The sequence below is a fragment of the Neolamprologus multifasciatus genome, chromosome 6, assembly GCF_963576455.1.
Source record: "Neolamprologus multifasciatus chromosome 6, fNeoMul1.2, whole genome shotgun sequence".
Lineage (NCBI taxonomy): Eukaryota > Metazoa > Chordata > Actinopteri > Cichliformes > Cichlidae > Neolamprologus > Neolamprologus multifasciatus.
In genome coordinates, this window is record NC_140444.1 from 8,477,923 (window position 1) to 8,498,323 (window position 20,401).

At 38.6% G+C, this 20,401-nt stretch overlaps 1 protein-coding gene across 3 annotated transcripts in view; it reads right to left on the minus strand.

The window, feature by feature from the left end:
* The window catches only part of myh11a (myosin, heavy chain 11a, smooth muscle), a 31,165-nt gene extending 14,437 nt beyond the window's left edge, over positions 1–16,728 (minus strand). For 2 of the 3 annotated variants that reach the window (XM_085163077.1, XM_085163079.1), the window contains exons 1-6: positions 16,588–16,728; positions 13,237–13,601; positions 12,811–12,967; positions 6,115–6,142; positions 2,475–2,574; positions 2,331–2,357 (exon numbers count right to left, since the gene is read on the minus strand). In XM_085163077.1, coding sequence (XP_085019203.1) covers positions 2,331–2,357; positions 2,475–2,574; positions 6,115–6,142; positions 12,811–12,967; positions 13,237–13,578 — 654 coding nt within the window. In that variant the 5' untranslated portion in view covers positions 13,579–13,601; positions 16,588–16,728. The remainder of the gene's footprint in view (positions 1–2,330; positions 2,358–2,474; positions 2,575–6,114; positions 6,143–12,810; positions 12,968–13,236; positions 13,602–16,587) is intronic. The other variant, XM_085163078.1, reaches the window with a different exon arrangement.
* Between the last annotated feature and the right edge of the window lie 3,673 nt (positions 16,729–20,401).

The following is a 20,401-nucleotide window of genomic DNA, read 5'->3' on the forward strand; positions in this document are numbered from 1 at the left end:
GGTTAGCGTAGGTTTACCAGAATATCATCAGTGACAAGGGAAAAAAGGCAGAAAACAAGACGCAGGGCGCGGGTCCTCACTAAACAATGAATATTTGGACAAGTACATTTATATCAAGTTACAAAAGGTTAATATAATAATTTCACTGTAGTCTTCTTTGATTTTCTGATGAATACTGGATGGATTACATAACACAGACATGACCAAAACACTCCTCCATCAGTTCTGAGAAACTGTTAAAATTCAGAGAAGCTGTTGTTGATGACGAAGATCAGAGGCTGAGATGGATGAGGTGGGTTATGTTGGGTCACAGGCTTCCAAATACCAGCTGAAAAGCTGTGAAAATATTCCAACAAAGTTTTTTTTATTCAGTGTGTTGGCAAATCAAAATGATTCCGATTCAGAAACATCCTACTGGAGATGCGATTTGCTTCCAGCGTGACTGCAGAGACTGTAGATGCAGGTGAGTCAGTAAATGAGGCAGACACCCCGTCACTCTGCATTGAGTTAATCCACCTGATCAAAGTGGTCTGTCCTAGTCTGTATCCAGGTCGGGCGCTGTAGACCTCTACCTAACCTCTCTTGCTTAAAAACACCTCCCTTAGCAACAATGTAAGTGAGCTAAAGCTAGGAAGAAGAGAAAGGAGCACGACTTGTAACACAAAGATAATGAAGACAAACGATAGCCATGTGAAGCTGTTTGCCAACTTGTGTGAATTCATTAAGCTCAGTTTCAAAATATGTGGTTTACAGATGTTTTTACTAATGCTGATATATATTTGTATATCTGTTTTTGGAACTCACTGACAAATATGGAGGTCAAACACAGCCGTAATTAAAAATAGAAATAATGATAATAAGTAAAAGATGTAGCCAATACTGACTGAATGTGAATTGAAGTAATATTCCCGATTTTCACATTATTTCACTTCATACTGTATTTTTATGTGAAATTTGGCAGAACTAGTGATATTTTGACAGATATTTTAAGCTTGCTTTAGCTAACCAAACACACATATAGACATTTCAAAGGAACATGGGAAAATTTAAGGGTTAGGGTTAAAAAAGAGAACTAAAATAATTTTGGAATTTGCCTCTTTCATTTGGGAAAAGTTGTGTCCTCAATTAAAAGCCAAGTATTTATTTTATATGTAAGAAAAAAACAGGAGGATACAGACCCGCTGATGAGATGCAGTTCAGAGGTGGCAAAGCAGAGAAGAAGGTCCTGTTTATTTAAGTCTCTGAAGGAAAAATGAGAAAATAGAAAAGGAAAAAAGATGCAAAGCAAGACAGCATGAAAGAGAAAGTTACAGCTGGTGGGAAAGACTGATCCTTGAGACATAGTTTAAATACAAATATCTAAGAGTACAGATTAGGAGAAACTGCTAAAAAAAAGTGCTTGAGAATGAGGGGAAGTAAGAGAAAGCAGAAAAAAAAGAGTTTAATCCAATGCTATTTCTGTACAGGCAGTCCATGGGAGCCTCAAGGTCCTATAGAGGACAGTGTCCAGAGATAATTATTCCTCTGGGAGCAAAGACCTTCTGAGTGAGCAGGGTCAGAGCCAAAGGGAAGCGTTGCTTTGACTGACTTTTTCCAATTATTAGCCGAGCACCAGAACAGCAACATCAACTTGTGAGGTTTGAGCTGAAGTCCCGTTAAAATAATTTATTTATTTTTTGTTAAAGCTTCAAGTTTGTTGATGATTTTAGTGAAGTCACAATGTTTAAAAGTCAACAGAGTTTCCCAAACTGAGTTTTAAAAACTCCACAAAGTAAAAGCTACAGGACAGCCTCACGGCCCACGTCAGGCCCGCTGGCAGTCGGATGAGGAAGTAAGGGAAGGAAGGAAGGGAGGAAGGGGGCGACTGGTGTTTGATAGGTAAAAACAGGGCATGCTCACACTGTGATCTGTGAGAGATCCTTTCACTGTCGGGGAGGCTTGCATATAATCTCCACTGGCAGTGAAAGGGTATCTAAAGAAGATGGAGGTCAAAAAACTGAACGTAATGAACCGCTTGAGGAGAAGGCAAAACTGGATATCTGCCACTGAATAACACAAGGTTTGAAATGTGACTGAGATTCAGTAATCTGATGATCATGCAGCCTTAATAAACTTTGTTTGATGATGAATATTAGGGTAAACACCATCTAACAGAAGGAAAGTAACATTTAGCATCTGTACTTTTGGTGTAAGCAAAATCATTAGAAAAACAGGTATTTCGGGGGCAACAGTGACACTATCAATCTTCATGCACTTTTCTAACCTAAAGAAGGAACACACACATGAAAACCACACAGAAAAACACACTCCGGGCATTCCCCTTTACTCACGTAAGCCAACTGTGATCCTGCATGTTGCTATTTGGAGGAAATGGTAATATACAGGATTAATCTGGGTAGTTTCCTATGTCATTAAGAGTGAGGGAACTGGCTGACAGATCCTAACTCTCATGGTTTCTTTACACAGATACTTACAGCACTGCTGTCTTTCTTGCCTTTGTGCGAGGAGGCCACAACAGCCAAATACTGGATGACTTTCTTGGTGTTTTCTGTCTTCCCAGCACCAGACTCTCCACTAGGGAGGAAAAAGTTACAGTGGGATTGAAAAAGAAATAGAGAAGGAGAGAGGACAATGAAGATAAGCAGTACTGACAGGCTTCTGTTCACACTTCAGTAACCCAGTTTAATTGAATGGAAATCATGTGCTGCAGAGATAACTGTGCCTGACACAAAGCATAATGTTATTGTTCAGACTGTATACTACACACAGGTCCTGTGATAATCTACACAGTTTCAGGGAAAAGGTTATTTTAAAAGGGATTTATTACCCTTTTTCTTATTTGTGCATACTGATGCTACTCACCTGTTGTTCATAAGGGAAGAAAGTTGTCTGAGACCGATTATAAGATTTCCATATGTAACTCATTCAGAGTTACTCTAGTTAAGTCTAACAAGGTCGTCTACTGATCGGAAGGTTGGGGGTTCGATCTCTGGCTCCCCCTAGTCTGCATGTCAAATATCCTTGGGCAAGATATTAGCCCTAAGTTGTTCTCCGATGAATCCATTGGAGTATGAATGTGTGTGAATGCTAGTTAGAAAGCATTTAAAAACATAGAAGACAGTGCTTGTGTGAATGGGTGAATGCGGCATGTTGTACAAAGTGCTTTGAGTACTCTGGGAGACTAGAAAGGCACTATATAAGAATCGGTTTTAAGATGCACCCGAAGAGACAGAAGGGAATATTTCATGCAACCATTCCACTAGAGCCGAGCTAGATACCGATACTTCATATTAATGTACTTCTTATATTAGTTTATATACCTGATAACTTGAAAATGGTAAATGGCCTGCATTTGTATAGCGCTTTTACTCAGTCCCTAAGGACCCCAAAGCGCTTTACACTACATTCAGTCATCCACCCATTCACACACTGGTAATGGCAAGCTACATTGTAGCCACAGCCACCCTGGGGCGCACTGACAGAGGCGAGGCTGCCGGACACTGGCGCCACCGGGCCCTCTGACCACCACCAGTAGGCAAACATGGGGTTAGTATCTTGCCCAAGGATATTTGGCATGCAGCCATGAGGCAGCCTGGGATCAAACCACCGACCTTCTGATTAGTGGCTGACCTGCTCTGCCACCTGAGCTACAGCCACCCAACTTGATGAAAGTTATATGACAACGACTCTTAGACTAGACAAAAATCTAAAAAAGTGCTACTGTATGCTTGAAAGGCATCTAATTACTTAAACATAAGCGAGACAATGCAATTTATTCCCCCGAAAATGAACTTGGCTACTTCAAATAAAGTTGAATGATCCCAGAGCCATCAGCCACTAGCCAGAACACACAGACATGCTCGGTCATGGGTCCATAAAAGGCATCGGATGCTCACTGTGTTAGGGCCTGGCAGCATAAAGAGGAGCGTAATTACTCAGGTCTGCTAAGGATATATGACATCCAGGCTCCTATTGCAGGCAGCTGTTAGTGCAGAGCAAATTCTGTTGGGATTTTTTTCCTGATAGTTTATCAAGCTTGTGGATATAAGATTATTTGAAAGGGTATAAACGATTACAGAATGGATGGCCGCATTTCTAATATTTGGGAATTTAATTTCATAAAAACATCTTTTTTTCTCTACATTTTACAAGTGTACATGTGTCACTGAATATCAGGGAAGTAGTATCGTCTTTTAAAGAATTTTTCCCAGGGGGGCCCCATAAGAAACTGGGACTGTGGACAAAAGTGATAAAATGTGATCTTCCACAGCAGTTCCAGTTTCTTGAGAACTTGAGGCCCCTTGAGAAAATGAATTGCACACCCTTTTTTATTAGATTGACAAATCAAAATTACAAGAACAGACAGGAAGGCTAAATATTTGGCGTTCCTCATTAAAAAATTAATAACTTTGAGCCCTAAGCTAGTCAGAAGTATAGTGAATATTCTTGTCCCATCAGTCTGTTTTTCATGAAAATATACTGAACAGCAGACAAAAGAAACTGGTGACCTTGTGAAGCTGAAATGCCAAAAATTTCTTAGCATCCCAACTATTTCCCATGGCACATTTTTACTATTATATGGAGCAATCAGGGAAATACAATAAATAATACATTCATCAGGACTCAGCAACCAGAAGATATAGTAGGAATCATTTTAAGATATAATCAAACCCACAAATAAAAGTCCAGACTGGAGCCGTTTTAATTTTGTTATAATAGGTTTGAAACTGTAATAACACTGTAATTACTGTCTGTATCTTGATTTGCTTCACCTGCGTCCTGTTATCTATTCCTCTTTGGAGTATTTATTTATCCGACGTTTCTCTAACTTCCTCAAGTTTAGTTCCCTTTTTTTGGTCATCGGATCCACTTATTTAGTCTACCCTTAGTCTATTTTTGTTTGTTTGATTACTCTAACCTTCACTTTCAAAAGTCATGCTTTTGAATCCTCTTTTGCCTTCACCAGATTTCAGACATGGTAAAACGATGCATGTGCATCCACAGAGGAAGTATATGAAATTTGTGACAGAAATGTCACCCTGTGTAATTTCCCAACTAATTAACAGCTTAAAATCACACACTCAAGTCTCCAGTCACAACATTAAAAAGTGCTTTCACTAAAAATCATTAAGATGCAAGCGGCCCATAATAGATTGTTGTAAAAACAATACCACAAAGCATACAAAGCAATTAAACACAAGTGCATCCAACCACAAGGAAGAATGTCATAAATGAAATTCCACGTATCATTGCTGAAACATTTTTGCCTTTTATGGGTCCAAAGGCCTGATGGGGCTCAGAAATGTTAAAAAGTGCAAGGACTTGATGTTCCAAGCTGATGGTGTTTCGGCTCTGCGTATAAAACTTTAAACAGTTTTAAATATGGCCTCATGTAAATTAACCTTGTTGTGTAGAAGGTTATTCTTGTGATTGTGTTTAAATGACATTTATGACTGGGATATACATGTATAAACAGCAAGATTATATTGTGCAACTAATTTAAAATGGTACATGACAAAATGTGAAGTCACTCCAGCACACAAAGAAAAACGAATTAACTCACTTTGTTTTCTATAAGTTAAAAGTACAGTTCAGTTCAGGCCAGTCCAAATATCAAGCTATCATTAAGAGACAAAATGAGGCCGTTTGTTCCTGGATGTCCAATTGCCCAGTCAAAGTTCTCAATAATTAGTTTAGAACAAATAAACAAACAAAATAGAGCCAAAACATTTGCAGAGCTAATCTGGTTCTCCCATCAGGGTCCAGGGCATACTTCCTGAGTAAGGGTCTGAGAGGAGAGAGAGGCCTCTGGGAGCACCATAAAATCATTAAAGCACATCCAGTTTAGCTGTCTTTGAATACAAGATGACTCCACGGTAACAAAATCCGACAAACAAAACCATTTCTTTTTGGCACTAATGGTTGAAACGGTGCTGAGAGACCAAAAAGGTATTTCGTCTGTTTAGATCTATGTTTACACAAGCATTATGTAACTGTTCTTGCACACAAACAGATGTAGCATTCACTCCTGCTTTTATGTGATGTTTAAAATGTAAAAAAACAAACGTGCAAAGATGGAACAGGTGAGCATGGAGGAGAGAGATTTTCACTTACGTGCAGAGAATGGACTGGTCTTCACGATCTGTAGAATCAAGAGAGAGTCAGTGTTAGATTATTTTTATTACAACTTATGTTGAATACTTTTAAACATAAAATTCATGATACAGCTAAATAAGTTTGCAGTAAATGTAGAATAAATTTGTAATTTTTATTGTGTACGATAGACATGAGGGACTTTTATTTTCTTTCTTTTCTTTCTACCACTTATGTTCACCATGCAAAGTAGTCAAATGCACTACTGTGAAACCACATGCAATTCTCCAGCAATAAAGATCAATCTACTGTCTTACTTAAAACTTAAAACACCAGCTAGGCTTTGTGATTTACTCCCTTGTGCCAAAGAAAACATGTAACTCTTAAAAATACTTTGATTTTTACACATGAAAATGAACTCTAAATGCGCAAAAACAATGAGTCATTAGACTGTCTCCAAAAATACTCCAGGGAGATTACACGAAGACCATGTAAGGCTAAACTGTAACTGTATACTTCAGTACAAACCACCCCTGGGGGAGTATGGTGCACATTGCTGAAAGAGAGATAACTTTTCTGGGCATTTGTGATCAGAACAGAACAAATGCTAGGCAGCCTCATAAACCTCTGTGCAACTGTGCAACAAAAATGACCCAGGGTAGGGTGAAGGACGGGAGACAATTCCTCATTCTGACACTGAAGAGTGTAATTTTCACTTTGATTATCATCCACATGTCCGGGACACAAATCTGATGACATGTCTAACTTTGTGAGGTTATTTACTGACACTTCACTCCATCTCTGTGGTGTCAAACGTCTCCCAAAGAGTCGGTTCCATAGACTATATAAAACATGGACATAGCGACCATGATGTCACCCACTGATTTGTGAAATTTCATCTCTGAAACTTTGAGCCACACAATTTCCAATTTATTTTAAACCAGACATGAGGGCCTGTGCACACTTATAAGGTCCCCCCTAAACATACCCTGCTTTAATGTCCTTTCTGATACTGCTGTATTCCATAAGACTTGAACTGAGTTCATGCACTCATCAGTACAGTCTTTACTGAGGTCAGAGTGTAAGTAGTTTTCTTATAGACAACTGGACATCATCCTTTTTCAACTAGAGGAGTCACTACCTTGCTGCCTTTTAGAAAGAAATGTTTAAGGCACTTCCTCTCTTTTATATCCAATCTATTGTCCAATCTGACCCACTGCATAGAAAATTAAAATTGCAAGAGAGGAGGGCATCATTTTTGGAAATCTTTCCCCATTTATTGCACCAGGAAACATTGCACTGACAGAATGGATAACGTCACAAACCAAAGCACTAATTGATGATATGATATGATGATGTTTACTGTCTATTGGTTTTAACAGATACTTTATATTTAATTGTCTAATGTTTAATGAACTTCTTTCAACTAAAGAAAGGAAAAATGTTGGTGGTACTACAACAACTTAACTTGTCTGGCACTTGAGATTAAATTGGGCTTAATGTGATCTTGTTCAACAGAAATTAACCTAATTAACCGCTCCTCTCTAACCCTGTTGCATCATTACATCAACCTTAGTCCCCAACAAAACTCTTTGAAGGTGTTTCATAAATTGAGTTTTCACTTTGCCAAACTGTCCTCTCTTTAGAGGTGGAAAATTTAAAGCGGTCCCCAAGACACACACATACAAGTACACACACACACACACACGCACGCACACACACAAGAATAACCAGCAGCACACTCCTGCACAATTAGGGTGGAGCACTCATAATTTCGTCGTACAAGTACAATGACGATAAAGGGCTATTCTATTCTATTCTGCACACACAGCTACAGTGTCCAGCCTCCATTAAACTGTAAACTCCAGTTTGGCTGCTGTTCCACTGGATTCATTCCTTACATACAGACGAAATGTACCCTGTTCCCTCTCTGCACTTCCTAATTAAGGCAGAGTGCAAGAAAGCAACACACATAGAGAGAGAGAGAGAGAGTAAGGTGGCCAGATTTGTGAATTCTTGTAACAAATCCAAAAACAACATTAGTGAATGAGACTTAAAAAAATCTGTGAACCTAATTAAGTCATGAGAATTAAATCTGATTATATGAGTCTCTGCACCAGTAAATATACTGTGAGCACGGAAGGACAGCATGTCAATCATCTGCTGCTGGAGACAGAAAACTCCCCACGGGAATCTTACATCTTTATCTCCTGGACATCAAAGACCAAAGTACACTTTTGGAGGAATGGGATCTTGGCCAAGACTGAAGAAGGAATGTTTCAGAGCTTAGGAGACTTATCTGGATTTGCTTCAGTTATGCACCACTTCCAGTTTACATGTGAATTGTTCATACTACAGCACTCAGTGTAGAACATCCTGCTTCATTAGTCATAACTTCATGGGAAATCCTACCAAAGCATCAACAATAACTCCCTGGCAGTCATAGTTTTTCTTATATTATTTTGGTGTATAGAGAACCCTTGAGACATCAATATTGTAAAGGCAATCAGACCCTATGAATCAAAAGGAGATATAAAACTTTAATGTGGTCCAGTTATGCTCATTTCCAGTTACTTTTTTATTCCACTACAGTAGCTTTACATTACAGCTCAAAATCACTCTTATTTATCTAAACCATGACCCTCATTAAAGTTGCCTTTAAGACAACCTTCCTCTGACTCGCTTCCCCTCTCAAACTGATACTTTTCCCCGAGCTTTAAAAATTAAACAGGACCTATCATACTGATTTCACACTCCATGAGCTATTCTTATTCCTGAACCACATGATTCACATTTGAAAATAATACTGGATCTTGTTGTCTCAAATCAAGCTGTTTAGCTGCCATCCCTTCCATTTAAACCAACTGTCCTCTGACTGCCCCTGCCTTATAAACAGAAAGTTTAAACATCAGGTAGGTGGGACTTTATGTGGTAATAGCCTGCGCTGTGTGTCTTAGATCATGATATTAAAGATATCCAGTCTCGCTGACATCATGCAGGTCTAAGAGCAGGACAAACGGCCTGAAACAGTGCTGAGAATAGTTCGAAGCCTGAACTTTGGGCTCACATGGATTACTTGAAATTTTATTTAACATAATCATCACCATTGTAATAGTAACAGTGATAGAAAATAAGGACGAGGAAAACGTATCATGAGTTCACTTAAACCTATATGAGACAGTCTCTTTCACCTTTGCATGAGTCTTGAGACATTTTGTTATTTTTAAAGAATGAATATATTTTTGATTAATTGTTTCTTGTCTTTTCTATGCTTTTCTTTATATTTCTCTTTGTGGTTTTTTTTGTTCTTATTTTTCGCTGCCGACTTATCTTGATTTCTTTACTCAAGCACTTTAAGTCCCAGTTGTTAAAACGTGACAGCTAAATGGGTGGTCCAAGCTTAAATATCTACTGTCAAATATATGATAAGTCCGAAAAAAATGTTTAATCTGAAATAAATGCAGCAAATCAAAACACATTTCTTTCTTCTGCCCACACAGACACAGACTGAACAGCATCTGCTATGTTCCAGCGTTCGTTCTCAGAGATGAACAGATGTATAATCCAAACGCCACATAAACACCAATCCTCCCATCTTCTTGTTTACTCTTGATGCTGTGTTTACAAACTATAGCTTATGAGGTATTTTCCTGCATCCTGGTTTGTTGTAACTTTAAATCTTTCAGTGCTTACACCTTATTAGTAACAGAAAAGCATTAGAAAGCATTAAGTTGCTTTATATTATTATAACAAAGACCAATTAAGTTATTTATATTGTCATTGCCAAACAAATTTAGCAAATTGAAGACAAACTAGAGTTTCAGTATATCTATTTCCAAATTTGTTCTACATATGGGTGCGGTCACATTTGATAGGCTTCTTTATTTTCTTTGATCAGTCATCGTTGATCGTAATGCGTAATGCGATATATACGTTGTACCAAAATCTTACACTATATATTAAAGATACCCATTGCTGCCCTGATCCCTGGTTTGTGGACTTGCATTTTGAACTTCCACTATGGTTTATAGCTGTCTGTTAGTTTTTTTTAAAGCCTGATGTGACTATATCTGGTAGAGCCAGCAAACTGGATGCACAAAGTTCATCCATAAACTACATGAGTGCATCACACAGACACAAACACAGACAGCTCCTGGCTACACTCAGCTTTGACCCCAGTGATGCAAACTTATCTCGATATGTTTGCATCAGTCTTGATATAATTGGGGAGATATTTAAAACGTCCTCCTCCACAAATCCTTCGCAGGTCGCATTTGAAGGCCGAGTTGGTGTATCCTTTGTGGCCCAACCTATCCCAGAATTCATAGCGCGGTCTAGCCAATTTCAGTATCCACCAATGGAGGCAGCTACTTAGTTTTAATATTAGTCTTTATGGGTCACAAAATGTAGCTGTGTAAACTTCAAATATCTGCTTGGTTTATCAAGACATCACATATTTGCAAAAGTGCTCCGACGTTTTTGGAGACGTCTGTTACCCACCAGCTCAAAGCTGACCGGGAGGTCGAGGCCCACTAGAGCCGGGGGGAACACCGCACTCCTGAGTAAGGGTCTGAGAGGAGAGAGAGGCCATTGTGCCTCGACCTCCTGGTCAGCTTCGAGCTGGTGGCCTCTGAAGGATGCGGCCTATTTTGTGAGATCTTGCAAAACGTTTGCAAGATCTTGCAAAAATTCATCTTAATTTTTTTTTCTCCAATATCCCTTGCAGGGCTCCGTACTTCATGCAGCATTATCAACACAAATAGATAAAGTGATGAATGTGGGACAACCTAAAGCTGCCGGGAACAGTCTGAGAGAGGGTGTCAGAGGTTGGTGGTCTCGATGCTACTGACATTTTCTCAAACAAAAGTACCCCCGGGTAAAGAAATATAGTTTCAAGTTGTTGGCTTACATCCTAGAACAATTATTTTGCTTTGTATATCACAGTGTGAATCACATACTCTCTAAAGGAACTATAATGACAACAAAATACAAAGCTTTAGAGTACCCGATGACTTCTTTGGATCTCTTCAAGCTTTTTAGCATTGAAATTCATGGTTCATTCAAGTGTGTACTTCAATACCGTAATAATGACCCTATCAGAATTGACAGCTGTGCATGTATGTGTGAGGCCTGTACAGTAGTGGAAGAAATTATAACACAACTTTCTTTGATGGTTTCCAAACAATAACTTTCTAAATTACAGTAACTCCTGTCCAAACATCCTGTTTAAGAAGGAAACTCCTCAAACCAAAGGGCAAAAGTCTCAGGCTCATTTAATAGGACCAATAAACTACACTTACTACAATTACACTGACCTAAGAAAGTTTTTTTTAAATAAGCAAGAGGGTTTTCTGAAACAGGAAATGTTTTATTGCCCTCCACCCATCTCTCAACCATCTCACAATCCAGATGTCAAGTCCTCTGAGAGAACACATCGTCACATCAACATAAAATCCAGTGGGCAAGACCCCCTGGAAACACAGACTCTGATTCTATGGGAAACCAGCCACTCTGAATCACTGCAGGGACATTTACTGTAAGCATGACCAAGACTGCTACCATCACCTCTATGAGACCAAAATACTATTTTGGAGTTGTTTTTCATACCATTTTACATTTTAATGAGTGTATTTTTTTTGTTAACACTACATTATAAACATGGCTCTGCATTTTAAGCCATCAGTTTCATGGATTAGTTTGCAGTTTTGTCAACCACTTTGTCAACATGACAGTGTGATAAGCCTGTCAGCAGTCGTCACCAAGAGAAAAGTGATGCTTTTGACAGCTGATACCACAACTCGCCCACAACAAGCTCTTAAAGCTGCCAACAAACAGCTCAATTTGACACAGCTTACTTAAGAGCTTCAGCAGCTAACGCCTGCAGATTTTATTCAGTTATGTGTGAGGCCTGCTGAAGATATACTTACGTTTGTTGCTTTCTTGTCTCAATTTGATATTATTTATCATTTTGATCTGATCATTTTAGTTTATAAATGTTGTAGCCCAACTCAGCATGTGCTGTGCAAAAGTCTTGAGCCACACCTCATTTGTTTATATGTTGCTAGTAAAATAGCTACAGCAATTTATTGAATTTATTCAATTATTTTCAGTATATAAGGCAAAAACAGAGTTTGCATATATTTGGTATGACCTCCTTCATCATTCAACACAGCCTGAGCTACCACGGTCAAGCTTTCTTGTAATGTCTTTAATTAAGCTTCAAGAATAGTTCTCCAGGTTTCTTGAAGGACATTCAAAGCTCTTCCTTGGGTGTTGCCTGACTTTTGTTCTGTTGTTTTCCAAGATTATCCCACACTGCTTTCAAAATGTTGAAGTTTGGGCCCTGGGGAGGCCAGTTAGTGACTGATAGCATTCAATTGTGTGGCTTTCTATTCAGGTATGCTTTTATACTGGATGCCAGGGAACCAATACTAGGCTTAATGAACAACAACAACAACAACAACAACAAAAAGTAGCCAATGTCCAGAGAAAAACTATGAAAGATCTTTAGAAAACCTGGAGAACCACTTTTAAAACTAGAGTCTGGCTCCTTGGAAGCAAAATATAAAGAAAAGGTTGCCTAAGACTTTTTTCTATTGTATACTTTGGACAGATAACATAAAAAAGCCCCATTACAGAGCAAACATGGGTAGGAACATGTCTTTGCAGTATGAAAGCATCTACATCACAAGTGGAGTTTTGTAGAAAGCATCTTACCTTGCATCATGTTTCTATAGGCGTTGTCAGAGATGGAATAGATATGAGGGGGTAGTTCATGTCGTTTCTTTCCTTTGTACATTTCGATGATCTTCTCTGAGTAGATGGGCAGCATTTTGTAAGGATTCACCACCACGCAGAACAGGCCAGAGTATGTCTGAGAGCAGAGAATGCAGGAAAAGTGAGACAAGGACTACTTGCACAGTTTGCATGCTTGTTTCTGCCAGAGAACGAGACAGTAGTAGTAAAAAGTACAATAATCTGAGGAAATTCATAGTTTGTCGTCATTTTTCTAGTACTTTATTTAGGGTCAGAGTTTGTACATCCCAATCCAAATAACAAAGGGATAACAAAGTCAACAAGTTGCTATAAGAATAAGGCATAAACTATTTTGTGAGCATGCGCTTGTTTTTAGTAAATACTTACATAAATGAGCCCAGAGAAGTACCTCTCGCGAAGATTGTGCAACACAGAGGCCTCATTTAGACAGGTGAGCTCGGCCATGTCCTCCACCTTGCTGAACTTGGGAGGGTTCATCTTCTGGATGTCATCTTTATTGACTGTTATCTTCTTGGCATTATCAGCCAGCTCCACCAGCACCTCGTCGCCATGCTCCTCCTTTATACTAGCTGCCTCAAAGCCATGCTTTTCTGATGGAACCCATACCAACTTCTTGGCTGCCCAGTCAGCCTGAGCCATCGGGCTGTTGAGGAAGTCTTTGTCAACAAAGAGGAACTTCTCATCCTCGGTAGGGGCCTTCGTGGACATCTTGGCTTAAGGTGAAGGGCCAGCTGTCGATGACAAAAAATTTACTGAATGTTAGAAAAGAGGGAGCAGTAAGTAAAACAAAGATGGATGACAGAAAGAATGCAAGTAAGGGAGAAAAGAGGCAACGGAAAGTCAGTAGCAGCAGTCAGTAAGAGACAAGAATCACTTGCAGGTACTGGAAGTACCTGATTGGGCCTATAGATAGCAAAACCCTGTGTCAAGTAATGAGTAAGTCCTAGTGGGAGACATGCTATAAATTTGCCTCCTTGCTTGTGGTTGTAACCCAAAGAGTTAATATGCTTCATCTATCGGGGAGTTCCAGAGTGCAGCCATTCTCACAGACCTCCACCCCCCTCTCGACCCTGCACTCTCTCCCTGTCTCTCTCACACACCACAAGGGAAGAGCACAAACAATTCCCTTCCCTACTGTAGATCCAATGACTGAGGCTGGGAAATTGATTTTAATTAACTCAACAACAAAGACCGCTACGTTTTGTCAACAGCTCTATCTCAAGTAACTCTAAACCATTAATACTTGCTGGCATTTACTTATACTCAGTCAAGTCAGCGCTTAATTGTCAACATCCATTTTATCCAGTCTTTCACTCTGCATCTCTCTCTCTCTCGCTTGCTCTCTCTTACTCTCTCTCTGTCTCCTGCTATGAGGCTTCAGTCTCGTGCTGTGATGACCATATATGGACCCCTTCTCTGGAGCAGGGCTTTTTTCTGCAGACCTAAACAGCAAGGCAAGTGAACTCCCAAACAAAGCCCATATAGGGAATAGTATGTCTCTTGCCGGCCTTGTCGTTTACTCCAAAATGATAACAGTAAGGCAGAGATCCTGAGGGGGGCCCGGAGCTTTAACAGTCGTGCTTCACACGGGGCCCTAGTAGCATTCATTTTTAAATGCACTGATTAAATCATGAACAAGTGCCTGGGACTCAGTCATGTCTGAAAAGGAGCATTCCTGAGCTTATGTGAAATGCTAACAGAAATATGTGGAGTAAATGTACATGCACTTAATACTTTTCAAGTGTTATTAAAAAAACGGAACCCATTAGGTCTAATTTACGGACTGTTACATAACTATAAAACCATAATGTGATGGATAAAATGAAACAAGTTTGCACTTTTTTGAGTGGGAAAAATGTTTTACTTTCTAACCTAAGATAGCTTATATATGAAATCCTGGTCTTAGACAAACTAAGTCACAAACAAACTATAAAATATACTGCAAAAGTATTAGCTTGAAGCAGAAGCAAACACTGTCTATAAGTCAGTGGATGAAAGCAGTAAGTCAAGCACACGTCTGAGAAAACAAGGAAGGAACCCTCTGATGATCTGGTGATTTTCTGCAGATGAATGTAAACACACTTTTCCTGACACTCCCCGTATACTTAAGTGTGTGCAGCCAATCAAGTTACTCCTCCTCACTCTCTTTAACCTTTCTCACCAACTTGAGTTAATACTTAATACTTGTGGAGTCCACTCTCACTTTCTATGGTGTTGATACAGTTTGGTGCTCAGTAAGTGTATCTTGAAGACAGAACAGGGTTCAGAGGGAAAATGTCTCACAGTCACGACGATGGTTTGTCATCGCTGGCATCTTTATTCGTCATGAGACTAAACTACACATAATCCAGTATTATTGATCTGTCATAACTTTAACCACTAAATATAATATTAAACTCTCTCCTGTGTAATCATCAAACCAAATCAGTATTGTCTCGGTTCTAGTTTGTCAAAAAATATCACACCAAGGCTAAAAATAAAACTTGTGATGAGACCAATAAATTGGATCGTTATTCCAGAGTCTCTATCAAAAATAATAAACAAGTGGAAATATCACTCAGGAGACTAAGTGACCTTTCTATTTGTTTTATCAATAAACTCAGATGCATCAGGTTTTCCAGGCCTTTGCTCAATGTTTGCTATTAAAACATGAAAATAGTTTAATTGAATTTATTAAAATATACACTTGACTTGTTCCAGGAAGTGTTTCCTCTTATTTTCTGACCAGGAATATCCCAGTGCTTGCCAAACTGTTCATTTAACTGTTCATCCAGAAACCTGTGATGCTGTGGCAAAATTACTCTGTTTAAAGCTGCATCCAAGTTTTACATATATATAATTAAGTTGAAATACTCAGTTATTAGACTGTCCATTAGCTTGTGTGGTTATGACAGTGAAAGCCCTTGAAATAAAACAGATGGGAGACTACGTCTGCATGCCAAATATCCTTGGGCAGGATACTAGCCCCAAGTTGCTATGAATGTGTGTTAATGTTAGACAGAAAGCACTCATAGAAAAAAGGCTTGTATGAATGTGTGAATGAGGCATGTATAAAGCGCTTTGAGCGCCTCAGGAGAGCAGAAGAGTGTTATATAAAAAATCAGTCCATCACTCCTCCAAACCCATCATGACAAGATTAGTTAGCTGTATGTGAAAATTGTCACGAGTCTGTGCTATCTGCATCTTCAGGGAAAACATACTGGATATACATGCAGCCTAATACAACCATATTTGGAAAACAGGAAACTCAGTGGTTAGTGGGATGTGGTTCTTAGATAGACAGACCTTTCCACTTTTTTTTAATATATGTATTTTTTTTTACAGTATTAACTGTAGTTGATTAACGTAACAATAATACTACGTCGTCTGTTGCACTTTATCTAATGCACAAATAAGTGTTTGCATACAGGAGATGTATAATTACATAATGAGCTGACGCCCAGATACGTAAACTATGTCATTGCTTTTAACTGTCAGAAGAAGTTGTGAATAAAACTCATATGCTAGGCTACCCTAAAACATTATTTAAAGCATATTTTTAAAATAATGTTTCATAGTAGCTACAAAGTTCACATTAAAGCTCTGCAGCCGCCATTATCTACAGGAAAACACGCAGACTCCCTCTTCCTTAAACGCATTTAAAGTTATGAGGGGATGCCGTTTGACAGGTGCACTTCATGACCGCCGCTGCACGCTTCCACTAAAGGATATACTTACATAATGTGAAGAAACGGGTGTTCAGGGGAGCTTTGGCTTTGGAAAGTTGGAGTTTGGAGAAGCCGGCGTTGACGAGGTACTCCAAAAGCGAACAGTCCAAATGACCCTCGTCAATTTCAAAGCATAACATTTAAACTGCGGACTGTTGCGCGAGGGTGGAGCTGTACGAGGGGACCCTCCCCCTCCTCCAGCTGCAGCATCGTCCAGTTGCAGGCTGCATCTGTCAGCGGGGCTGCGGAGGCAGCGGACATGCGCACTGCGGACACCAGCAGGTTCGAGGAGTCACAGGGATGTAAGATGAATGAAAAGGCGCTGAATGGAGTGGAGGGTGCTGCTGACAGAGAAGCAGAGGATTAAAAGGTCATATATAACAGTCAACAGTAAAATGGAAAACACCATAACTCCCTAATCTCCATGCTTACTGTTCCAGCACAAAGACATCACGTTTATGTGTAAGACTAGCGCACACACGGGCTGTGAGGTCAGGTTATGGTTGTAAAATAAATTGGCGTGTAATAGAGTTTTAAAAACGTTTCATAAGTTTTTTAATATCTTGAAATTAACTGCAGCTAACAAATCCAGTACATCTAAATCCACAACATTTATGTTACAAAACTATACACCTATAAACTAAACTATATACAATATATATATATATATATATATATATATATATATATATATATATATATATATATATATATATGACATATTTTTTATAAATAAAATGATCCAAATTGATATAGAACTTCTCGTTAAAATGAACTACATCATGAGCCAAACTACATTAAAATACCCCTAAAAATAATCAAGCCTATGTAACACAGCAAGGTTCATTTTACGTCTTGGTTATGAGTCTACCATAAGCACATTATTCAGATTAATAGACCGATTAACTCAAATTCTCACACACTAGATATTTTAGTGTCAGTGATACTGTGTTAAATTAAATAATAACTTGTTTTTTATTAATTAAATGAGTATAAAACTAGATAACTAAACCTTCATATTTTAAAAGTAACTGCAGTTTATATTAAAAAATATATATAAAAGAAAATGTGTTATAGTATTACCTTACCAAAGGGAACATCCTCTCCTCTCCCTCCTGTCCAAAGAATTAGTTCAATTACTTTACATTCTTGTAAATGGACAAGCCAAATGTGTGTTTGTAGGTAAACAGCATGGCTCAACTTGAATTTATGTGTTTATTTTTTATGCATCATGACAGATTTTAGGAACATTTCATGACTTGATTTGTTGTTTCCATTAATTGAATCATAAAAGCTGGACCCACAATAAACACAGAAGCCGAATAATTGGTTCAATTTGAGTCTAATCTTAAAAACATGCTATCACTTGCTGTCTTAACTAATTTCTTTGGAAAGAGTTGGTTCAAAAATATTTAGTAATTCAGCACTAATCAAGCCAAGTGTTTATTGGGTGCCTTGAATCATAATTAACTGTTGTTATCAGTTTGTATGTTCTCTCTATGTCTGTGTTTCTTCCAGGTGTTCCAGTTTCTACTGTTTAAAGACATGCATGTTAGGTGATGTATGTGTTATTCTACAATGGCTGTAGGAGTAGATGTGTGGGATGGAGTTGTCTTCTGTCTGTGGCAGTACATTTTCAATATAATTAAAATGTATTTCTATGTACTTTCCCTGTAGAAAAACCTTTTTAACATAAATTACAGGTGTCATGTTTAAAAGAATTTATTCAAAGGCAATCAAGAAAGTCTTTACAATTTAGACAATTTAACTGAAGTCTAATAAAATATTATTTCAAATTGCAATTCCTTATTTTGTATTATTTATTTCCACACACCTCTGAGTTGAATCTACTAGTTGAAAGGCTAAACAGTGGGGAAAAATGAACAGGAATCATAATTATAAAACTGTGTGCTTCAGTCCTACACGTTCATAGGGTTTAAAGATTATGCAATGCGTTCCCACTCCTCATAAGGAAAACCAGCTGTCCCCTGCATAGGAATCCCCTTTTACTGTAACCTCCCTGGAGAGTTTCCCACCAGTACATAACTCATAATTCGCATAATGAATGTGAGTTTCTTTGTGTGTGTGTGTGTGTGTGCACATCCCATCTTTCTGTTGCTACACACACAGCAAACAGCTCCTCCCCCTGTCCTGCTGCATCCCTCCTGTGTGCAGCTTCTTTCCAATGGAACTTCCTTTATAAGGACACTTTTCTGTTTGTCCCGGTAAATCAAACTGCTGGTTGATAACTGCGCCAGAGACATAGCATTGCATTCGTGTGTGTCTGTTTGTGTAAAAACTGATGACAGACCTAAGACCAACATTAAGGGCCTTCAGGTTCCCTCTGGCCAACATCAAGGAGATGGGGTGGCATTCGTGGAAAAGGACCATGGGTTGAAAAACTCAGCACAGACAGGCAGTGGGAGGGATGAAGAGTGAAGAGGAGGGAAAGAGGAACAGATACACTGAACAGAGAAGTTGCAGTGTGTGCCATATAAGGAGAATGGCGTCTGTATGGAATCTCTGCAGCTTTCTGTGTTACTTTCAAAGTCTAGCATAGGCAACCACCCCAAGCCCCAGTGACTAAATATGGTTCAATAGCAAGAGGGTTGTTCAAACAAAGTTACTCCTATGGCTCCAAACTCTAACTCTATTTACCTGCAGTTAGCTGTGACAGACAACTGGTTTATAGCTTCTGTTTAGTGCACATAAGAGAAAGACTTGTTATTTTCTTGTTATTTTCAGTGAGATAAAATATGAAATTAACAATTTGCAGCTTGAGGCTAATGCCTTTGAAATAAGTACACAGAGACTTGGGATTCCCTCTGAACTAAACAGTGTATAACAGGATCATTTTCCAGAATAAGAGCCATAATAATGGATGAAGGTAGAAGGACGGACTATTATTTATTTGTATTGAAAGTTAATCTGTTCTAAACTTTGTCCTGACACACCTTTAAGGAGGAGACAGCGGGAGTGAACATGGATTAAAACCTCTGAGTGAATGATGGCAAAATCCCACTCCAAATGAAATAAACCTAAGCAGGATTTTCACTTAGAAATCAAATGTTAATCATCTGTATTTTATTTACACACAGCAAATGAATTAACACGCAGCAAGTGAATTCAAACAGGTCACTGTTTATAGTAAACCAGCCAGAATGGCTAAAGCAATTGAGCACGTACATGTGGAGGATTCCCTCGAAGCAATAAAAACGAGCTGTCATATTAAAATCTCGTACATACAGCATGTTTCATGTGTATTTTTTCTTCACCCTCATGTCCGTAGATGGTCATCTATTGGAGAGAAAACATGTTTATGGATATGTTTGACCCCCAAGGAATTCAATTGCATTCTAATTTAAGCACAGAGGCAAACGTCAGTTCAGTCTGCAGCAGTCAAAGGATCACTGCATTTAACACTATTTATACAGCTGCCTGTTTTGCATACAACTCATTTATACAGTGGAGGAGAAATGCTACCAATTATGGGGCAAACTGCTAATTGAACAATCGTGTCATTGTTCAACTTCAGGAGCTTGTAAAGCCATTTTAAAGAGAATGGATATATCAGATGTCAGTGAAGTAGGTAATTGAGTACCTCAGCTTTAAGGACAAATCAGTTTGTTTTTGTAAAACCATGTAAATTCAGACATTTTCAGATGAACAAAGACATAGCGCTATTTTCATTTGATACTGGGAAACAATAAATTAGGACACCATAGAAAGTTAAGCTCTTCAACAAGCTGCACTAAAGGTACATCAATCATTTTGTGGCCAAATTGAAGATAAGATCTGAGACTTATGATGAGCAGAAACAAATG